This window comes from Fukomys damarensis, unplaced genomic scaffold (assembly GCF_012274545.1).
Source record: "Fukomys damarensis isolate Sample0158 unplaced genomic scaffold, DMR_v1.0_HiC HiC_scaffold_10, whole genome shotgun sequence".
Lineage (NCBI taxonomy): Eukaryota > Metazoa > Chordata > Mammalia > Rodentia > Bathyergidae > Fukomys > Fukomys damarensis.
In genome coordinates this window covers 35881559-35891359 of record NW_022900922.1, presented here as the reverse complement: position 1 = coordinate 35891359, position 9801 = coordinate 35881559, and the positions used below count along the sequence as shown (strand labels likewise).

The window sequence follows — 9801 nt, the reverse complement described above, 5'->3', positions numbered from 1 at the left end:
AGTCCCGAGTGGCAGGGTCTCGGCTTTCCTGAGCCACCCTCTCCATGATTAGATTTAATTTTATGTCCAGGAGCGAGGGACAGGGAGGCGCCTTTACGGATTTCAGGTTGCGGGTCCTCTGCAACGTCTGGCCGCTCGCCAACGCCCCCAGCACCCACTCTCAAAAGGCCGTGTTGCCCCCCCCCCGACTCCCAGGTGTGCCGAGTAAACTCAGTGCTTAAGGCCACATCGCCGCACCGTAAACTGAATGGTGACAGTACCCATCCCCAGTCTCAAATTCACAATTGCAGCGTCGCGCACAGGCGCACAGATCCCGAGACTCCGCTCTCTCTCTCTGGCTGGGGCGGCCAACCTTGCCCAGCCTGATGAATAACTGACACCAGCCCTGCGGCAAACGCTGCATTAGCATATTTTCTCTCTCCTGCACGGGGCCAACACCGGTGAGAAACACGGCACCTCTTACTTTAGCCTCCCCACACGTTTAAGACATTTCATATTCTAAGAAGTGTATTAATGGAAGCCTTAAATGGAGCAATCCACTTCCAGTCTTATTTGGGGCAAAAAAAAAAAAAAAAAAGGGAAGAAATGCTTTTGCTTTCCAAAAGAATACTCTGTAAGCTCCATATACTGACTGTATCCTTTCGCATGTTTTACTGTTTGCTCAGCTGCCTGCTGGATAATCCAGTGAAAGAGGTTTTGAAACTTCAGGGAGTTTGGTATTGTGGGCAACATGTGTTTGCTGCGGAAGATTCTGGCACTGGGATTGTTCTGGAGATAGCCAGGGGGCTGCGCCTTGGGGAGAGTGGTGAGGAACTTTCCTGAGGGGCTGGGGAGGGGACTGGAGATAACAACAGGCCCCTTCAACCTGGACACTCCAGACCTCTGAAGAATGGGCTTCAGATCCTGCCGTATTTAGGATGCTGTGGGCAAGTGCTACATGGTAATGATTTCTTTTCCAATGTCACGCTATTTATCAGCTTTAGCACTTAACTTCCCTTCCTTCCTTCTCATAAGAAGAGCTAATACATGCAAAGCACTGAGGACCATGCTCAATGAATTGTTCTCTATTTATTACATGAGATAGGATTGAAAAATACGGCGAATACTTAAACATCTTATTACAGAAAAGACAGTTTGCCACGAACTCCCCTCCAGTCGCTCCCCTTGCTTTGAACACACATATCCCACCCTTCTTGCCTGTGTCTGAAGCACTTCTGGAAGACCTCGTTCACGAGTGTCTTTGGTTGCAATGCTGAGGCTGCCTTGAGGCCCTGAATCTATTGTAATGTTTTCCTTTAGTGGTCATTTTGGCTTTAGGGAAGAGCTGGAGGTCACACGTGCGGGCTCGGTGAGTAAGGTGGACGGGAACACGGTGTCATGCTTAGTGAGCCTGCCTTCCTGTTGGGTGCCATTCGGTCCTCCATTTGCTGCATTCCCATCACGCTGGGTGAAGACACCATCGTACTATGCACAACTACCACACACTGTCTGCATTTCTCTTTCTAAATTTAAACATAATATTTTACTTACTTCTCCTTCAGCGCTGTTTCTTCCTCACAGAGGGCTTCTCTGTGTTTGACTCTGTTCCCTTTCCCGAACGTCACAAGGACCCCTTTGTCTGTTTTAATTCCCTGCAAAACAGGCGCAGCCATCAATCTTCACGATGGCCACTCTGACTAGAATAATAACCGGAACACGCTTTTCAGGATCGGCATCAAGTCACCCTCTCGCTGTGCCCTCACCTCACAGATGTGGTGGGGAACGTTCGGGCCAGCTGTTAGGATGCAGTCCAGTTCTTGGGATTTGACATTCCAGGCTTTCTCCATCTCCAAGTGGGGTGGAGGCCACTTACAAAACCCGCAGGAAAGCGTTTAAGAAGGTGTTCATTTAAAGGAAGAAGAACATAACTGATAAATTCATTCCCTTGACTGTAGTAATTATTTCAATGTGTATGTATATGTCCAACACAGTACAAATAAATGAAAAGCTTCACAAAAGGAAGATAAAGTAAGTTCTGTTTGCCCTTTGGGGAGAGATATTTGTTAATGTGCCTTTCTGGGCAGGAGAAGCCCTAGCACTGAAGCAAGAGCTTCATTTTGAAGCTGGTAGTCCTTGTTTCAAATAGGTGATAAAGATCCTCAAAGGGTCGGTTCCCCGAATCTGGACATGCACTGGAGGATAGAGCCCTCTGAGATTTAACCTGAAAGGAATCAACGTGGGACCGTTGGAGTTTGTCATTTGCTACACTGACCATTCATTGTAATTAAATTGTTGATTAGATTAGAAGTTTGCTGAAGTCCCTCTTGGATCTACAGTCCCCCCAAATCCAGTCAGGAAGATTAAAATGTAACTAATTTAGATAAAAGGGCCTCCTGTTTATTAAAACACACCACAAGTGACCTCATAGTGAAACGTACAACGAAAGGAGTGAAGAGAAAGTTACAGGTGAGTACGTGGGTCCTGGGTTAGTACTGGGAAGGCTTCCAGACCTGTTCTAATTTTTTGCATAACTGGTGACCGTTACCTGCTATTTTTCTTGTTTACTTATCAATTTACTTTCTCCAACCTCTAGAAGGTAAGCATCAGTGGGACAGGTATTTTGTCCTCAACTTTATTCCTGGCAACTCACGTGGTGCCCGGCACATGTAAGATTCTCAATACCTATTTGTTGAATAAATGAGTATGTCAGATTCTTATCATTTGATGATATTATCTGGTAATATCATGCAACGGTTTACTTTGATTTGTAAGCAAGCTTTTCATATTTGTTCAAACTCAGTACTCCAGGTGAATTTGAGAAATCTCTTTTTCCGGTCTCCTTTCTTTTTTCTGTTTCCCTCTCTGTCTCTCTCAGGATTAAACCTGTGGCTTTTGCACTGAGCTACACCCCTAGATTTATGGTTTTTATTTTGAAAGATGATCTTACTAAATTGCTGCTTCCCAGGCTGGGCTCCAACTTGTGATCCTCCTGCCTCAGCCTCCCGAGTACCGGTATAAATGCTGTACACCACCATACACGGCCAACAGTTACATTTCTTCTTGGAATCCCTTTGGTTAGTGCGTTCTCTCCCAGTGTGAAGTTCTTGTGGGCAGCTGTTCGCTTGCAGATGGCAGCTTGTAGGCCAAGCACAGGCCATGTACAATAATGTTTCCAGAAAAGTAATCACCAACATTTCAAAACTGAGAGATTGAATATTTTTAAAAAACTGTGTCTGAGGCCTTTCCTGTCCTGGCAGAAGCCCTGGCCCTTTTGATGCCTTGCAGCTTCCGTGGGCTGTGTAAGTGGCTGGTGTTCCTCAGCTTACCTGCACCCAGTGAGTAGTGCTTGGCCTTAGAGGCATCTGCCTGTGTGACCCTACATGTGTTATGTCCGAGGGCAGCAGCCTCCATGAAGAAGCGGGGCCACTCTCTTTCCCTTTGAAAGCCTCTTAAACAGTCCACCACTGTGCGACTCCCCCCAAATTGAGAAAATGAAGAAGACAAGTGGAAGATAGAATGTGATCACTAATATACTCGAATACTTTTTATTTCCTTGGTGATAACAAGAGAACCCAAAGGGGTTTTAGCTTCTAAAATTGACAGAGACCTGGTTTTAAACATCTCCATGATTCCGTAAGAGTTCAATCCAAGGAAATGGTGTCAAGGTCAGCTATCTAAATGTGCAGTTCCCATATGAAGTGGATCTCACACTGGTTTTATTTGTGTATTCATACTCATATTTGAATTATGGGTGGATATCTCACATATTGGAATGTCACGTGTCTTTTTTTTTCCTTATAGTAGTTTGATTTCCTGCTTTCAAATAATTATTTGAGAAGTGGCTATTTTTATAAGTTATTTCATAACTTCCAACTCTAGTTGTATACACAGCCCTTGCACAACACCTATATCGTCTTTAGACTTGGCGAATGTCAACTCTGACTTTTTAATAAGGAACTTGACATTTACCAAACCTATCATAAGTGAAAATGAAAAGGCTACTTTTGTTCAGAGGTAGAAGTAATAAAAATGTCACATAGTCTACCCTAAGAAAGCCACAGTGACATCTTGAGAAAACTACCTGCTCAGCCAGTACACGCCGCATTCTTCCTTCCTGGCTGCACAAAAATAAATAAGTGAGAAAGAGAAAGCTTCTGTGAAGAGAGCTACCCCACTGCAAATGCACTAGGTAGGGCCCAGTCTTGGTCAAAACTTTATTTTGCACTCTTTTCTTGAGTTGAAAAATAACTGGGGTAACAAAATGACCTAGAATTTGATGTTGGCTTGTTTGCTGAAAACTACAACTGTTATTTTTGCTTTATTATGCTTAAGAATACAGAGAGAGAGAGAGAGAGAGAGAGAGAGAGAGAGAGAGAGAGAGAGAGAGAGGGAGGGAGGGAGGGAGGAGACATGTTTTCCACAAAGGTCAAAATTTAAAAACTCAATTTCATTTTTTAAAAAGTCTTCTAACTTAAAAAAATCTTAGTGAGTTTATGCACACATTTATATAGTTTTTGCTATAGAAATGATAAATTGTAATTAAAAATCCTCTTGAAATTGCCCAAAATTTGACTGATAATGATATAAATACACAGCCATTTAAAAAATACGAACAGCCCTTGCTTCGTACCTGGGAGTGTTACCTGGAAGTCAGACTTTCAGAGACACAAAGGCTGTCCAGAGGTGAGTGCAAGGGCCAAACTCTAACCCCAGCCACACAGGAGCCTCAGTAGGAGGATCCAGAGTTTGGAGCTCGCCTGGGCTAATTCGTGAAGGACTGACTCAAAAAAATGTATCTAAAAATAATATCTTTTAGAAAAACCAATGTCTTGGGGAAAAAATAAACATATTGTCCCAGAAAGCATATTCTGGGTCCATAATTTACTCCCTTTGACAGTTCTGGTTACTCTTGTTCTTCTCTGGGTTTTAGTCATTGAAGGAAAGCTGACAGTTTTAGATTTGGCTGCAGAGAGTGCATAGACTGTGAGTTTTCCTTTGTCTCATGTAGAATCCACAGGGTGAGAGTTGGGAGAAAGGGTTATTTAAAGAGCTATATTTATTGCTCAAAGGAAGTGAAAATTCCTTTCCCTAACCTTTGTTACTCTGGGTTTGTGGAAACACATTATTGATAAGGTGATTGAAACCACAGTACCAGCAGGCACCCTGGGCAGAGCGATTTCAGTGTCTAATGCCACTCTCCAGTGAAAGGAATGAGGGCTCCTCGGAGAAATGGCTGCTTCTAGGATTGGAGTAAAAAACAATATGCAAGATGACCCTGGGGTGTTGTGTAGTGCCAGTAAGTGGGGACACACTTGACACAGGAGAAGTATGGCAAAGGGTTACAGGGGCCAGCTGACAGAGACCCTAAAGACCAAAATTGGTACAATTTGAGCAATCAAAAAAGTGCTATTGTAGAATAACCTGAATGTAACATAACTATGTATGAGCTCTTACTGATAAATGATTGAATAAGTAAATTAACAATAAATATGTGATTGACTAAATGACTAAAGAGCCAACTCTCCCATACATAAGAATCCAAATAACTTAGGTAGATATTCTGCCTTAGTTATGGTTTGGATCTTACAGTCCCCCAAAAGCTCATATGTGGAGCCTTGGTCCCAGCCAATGGCACTAGGGAGTTGGTGGAAACGTTAGAGATGGGATATAGTTGGGCAAAATAGGTCACTGGAGGCTCCCCTTGAAGAAAATACTGGGTCCCATTTCCTTCTTGTCTCTTTTTTCTGCCCTTCTACATGGAATGAATAGCCTCTTGGGCCATATACTCTGGCCACCTTGATATTTTATTCACCATAGGCCTCAAGTGTCTGGGCCAGCCATGGACTAAAAATCCTGAAACTGTGAACCAAAAGAAAAACTTTTTTTAAAATCCAAGACATCAACTATTTTGTCATGGTGGTGGAAATCTGAATAACAGAGCAATCAAGGCTTGCTACTCCTTTAGGGCACGCAGCACATAGTGTCTTCCTTGCAGAGAGTTTGGTAGGAAAGGGAGTAAGAGAAGGACAAGAGTCAGGTTACAGTGGAAAAACACTGCCTTGGACAGGTGACCACGGTCAGCATCCCCAGAGATAATCATGCTGACAGCAGAGATACCTGGCAGTATGATGAGCAGGGTGCTCTGCCATTGTGATCTTTCTTCCAGAAACACACAGCCCAGTCTAACCATGAAAATATCACACAAATCCTAGCTGTTACATCCACCGAACCCCTGAGTGGTGGCCATCACACAGAGGAAAGTTTGAAAAATGTCATAGCCAAGAGGAGCCTAAGGAGACGAGAAGAACAAATGGAGTGTGGGATCTGGGTGGGATGCTGGAACAGAAGGAGGACACAGGGTGAGAGTCAAGGACATCTGAAGAGAGGATGAACATCACTAATGTATGAGCATTGGTTCGTAATTGTAACAAATGTGCCGGACCAATGCAAAATAACAATAAAGTAAATTGGGTGTGAAGTTCTATGGGAACTCTGTACCCTTTGTGACAGTTTCTGTAAGTTGAAAATTAAAGTGACTTAACACCCAAGAATTAATTTTTCATTTTAAGCTGTAAGTCAATAATTTTACTCTGTATACCTTCCATTTCTGTGGTGATCAGGTAAAGATTTAACAATTGGGACACCAAAGTTGAAAAGGAAGAAGAAAGAAATACAAATAATTGAAAATAAATTTTTATAAAACAAGGCACTGACTGACCTTTTAAATTACTCCCAAATTAAAGGATTACATCAGTAAAATGACTGGCGACAGCCCCAGGGTCTGTCCCATGAGGCCAGCACAGTGGGGCGGACCTCAAGTCCCACGTGAGGGGAGGTATCTGTCACACCGAGAGTTCTTGCTGTATTGTGCTCATCACATTTTGTCATCACCCTAGAAATTCATAGCAATCTGGGTTTCCTCCTCAGAGTTAAAGACATCATATTCTGGTGATCTGTGCATATACTATGTTTATAGCAGCACAAGTCATAATAGCTTAGTCTTGGAAATGGCCTAAATGTCCATCAACCGATGAATGGATAAATAAAATATGCCATTTATAATTGACTACTACTCTGCTATGAAGAATAAATTTGAGTCATTTGTATGAAATTGGATGGACCTTGAGACCATAATTTTAAATGAAATGAATCAGACACACAAACTTAAGTATCACATAGCTTTTCTTATACAAGAAACCCAAAATATAAATAAAGAGAAAAATAAAAGACAGATAACAGGAAACAAGGAGATAGATTTTTTGCAAAAGGGAAAAGGATGAAGAGAGGGAGGGGAGAGAGTAGAAGGGTAGGAGAAGGGCATGAAAAAGAATGAAGATGTGTTATGTACAGGCACCCACTCCCCATGAGGAATAGAATCATGGTATACTGCAAACATATGTGGATAAAAATAAAAATTAAAGGGCCAGGGATTTATCTCAGTGGTGCCACTGCCTGCCTTGCAAGGCCAAGGACCTGAGTTTGATTCCCCGGTACAAAAAAATAAAATAAATAAAATAAAACAATAAATAAAAACAACCACAAAATGAAATGCATTGAAATAAAGTTTTCCTTTAGTTTCTTAGAATTGTTTCTCTTGCCCGAATCTCCTCAGAGAATCCCTTTCTTTATGTTAACATGAAACCTTTAGGGCAGCTGCAGAACATGTATGTAGTCTGCTTTTAGGGCAGATAATGAGGCAATACAGCCTTCGGGTTCACAGTCTTTGATGGAATCTTTTTATCAGACAGAAAATGGGGGAACATAAATCTGGGGACATTCAAGTAAAACTCCATTTTCTCGTATATGTCCCTAAAGGACAGAGCCCTTGATTTATATTTTTCTGTAGCCCCAGTGCCTGTCACAGGACCTGGCACTCAATAAATATTTTTTGAATGAATGGACAAAGGAAGAGTGGAATGATGGATAGGTTTTGCCCAGGGGAGAAGAGGGAACAGTATATTCCAAGTTGGAGAACATCAGGTATGGAAATGCAGAGGTGTAATGAGAAATGTGTGTTTGGGAAAGTAAAGGGATCCATGCACTAGTTGGGCTCTGACATTTCTACAGAATTTGCTATGGTTGAATATGAAATGTCCCCCAAAGGCCCAAGGCTTGGCTCCAGCCAGAGTGACACATGCCTGTAATCCTAACACTAGGAGGCTGAGGTGGAAGGATCACAAGTTCAAGTCTCACCTGGATTGCTGGGGAAAGGAACTGGTAAGTGACACACAGAGACACATGAGTAGGTAAAGCAACAACAACAACAAAACATTTACTTTGCTAGCAAAGGGTCAGCCTGCACCAAGGGCTGTGCTAAATGACCGACCTTGGGCTGGGTTACAATCTGCCTTTCATAAGAATTTTGCAATCATGACCTCATTTTAGGTAGTTCGATAAGACGTTCCAGTTCTCTCAGTTCCCATCACAAATCATGGTCACAAGACAGTTCAGTTTTAATCCAAATGTAGCATTCTCTTTTAGGACATTTATCTTTAGGATATTTATCTTTAGCTTTTCTAGCCTACAAGAGTAGGGGTCAGGATTAGGAAAGCAGGACCAGCGAGGAAGTTTAGGGCTTAGGCTATGGCCACTGCTATCTCAGCTGAAACATCTGCTCTCACTCTGGGGATGAGGCTAAGTACCTGCAGCACTTGTTAATCTAGAACATTTTAAATTAGGGCTATGCGTCTTTAAGTTTTAATAGTGAAACCTCTGTTTTTTTTGTCCTAAGAAGCAAGCAAGGGAAAGTATAAGCAAATTACAGAAGTAAAAGGCAGCAGTTATTCTATATTTCCTTAACATGTTGTAGATTTCAGACTATTTACAGAAGTTCTCTCTATCAGGATGACTTCAGAAGACCCCATCTCAAAAAAATAAATAAATAAAAAATAAAAAAGAGAGAGAGAGAGAAAGAAAAAAAAAAAGCACAAAGGTTGGGGATGTAGCTCAAAGCAAGACCTTGCAGCCTCCTCCACCATTCACCCTCGTTACCCTGATGTTCCGTCTACCACAGGCCTGAAAGCAATGGAGCCAGCTGACCATGGACTGAACTCTCTGAGGCTGTGAGCCAATATACATCTGTCTTCCTTAATAAGTTATTTCCACAAACAGCATGAGTTTTAAAAGGACATCATGAAAAGTCTAGAGAAATAGCACACTTTAAAGAAAATGGGCCCAATTTTATCAAGGTATAATTTACACATGTACATTTTAACTGTACACCTTAAAAGCTTATACCTACATATATCCAGATGCACAGTTACAATGGTAGATACCTTCGAAACCATGATCCCTGTCAAGAACAAAACATGTCACTCAAACCAAAAACATTGTATTACACTCTTTTTAGCTAATTTCCTCTCTTTACAGCTGCCCCAGGCAAGTACTGGTCTGCTTTCTTTCACTACAGAATATTTTTTCTTGTTCTAGAACTTCGAACCAGTGGAACTAGGTAGCACATGATCTCTTGTGTCTGGCTTCTTTCACTTGGCTTAGAGCTCATGAAATTTACCTGTATGGTTGCCTGATTCGTATTTTATCCCTTTGTTTTGCTGAATAGTATTCTGTTACATGAATGTGATAACACAAGTTGTTATCTGGGTTAGTTTCTATTCCTATGATACAATACCTTAGAAAAACAATCTAAAAAGGGAAAGATTTGTTTTGGCTCACAGTCTCAGAGGTTTCAGTCCATGGTCAGCTGGCTCCATTGCTTTTAGGCCTGTGGTGAGGCAGAAACATCATGGCTGGCTGCCAGAGAGTATGGTGGAGGAAGTGGCTCACCTCATGGCATCCATGAGATGAGGGGGGGGGGAAGAGAGA

At 42.1% G+C, this 9801-nt stretch overlaps 1 protein-coding gene across 1 annotated transcript in view; it reads right to left on the bottom strand.

Annotated features, from left to right (window-relative positions):
* The window catches only part of Slc22a23 (solute carrier family 22 member 23), a 145949-nt gene extending 144123 nt beyond the window's left edge, over positions 1 to 1826 (bottom strand). Inside the window, exons 1-2 of the mRNA XM_010623060.2 lie at positions 1743 to 1826; positions 1531 to 1631 (exon numbers count right to left, since the gene is read on the bottom strand). Coding sequence (XP_010621362.1) covers positions 1531 to 1631; positions 1743 to 1826 — 185 coding nt within the window. The remainder of the gene's footprint in view (positions 1 to 1530; positions 1632 to 1742) is intronic.
* Positions 1827 to 9801: the final 7975 nt, after the last annotated feature.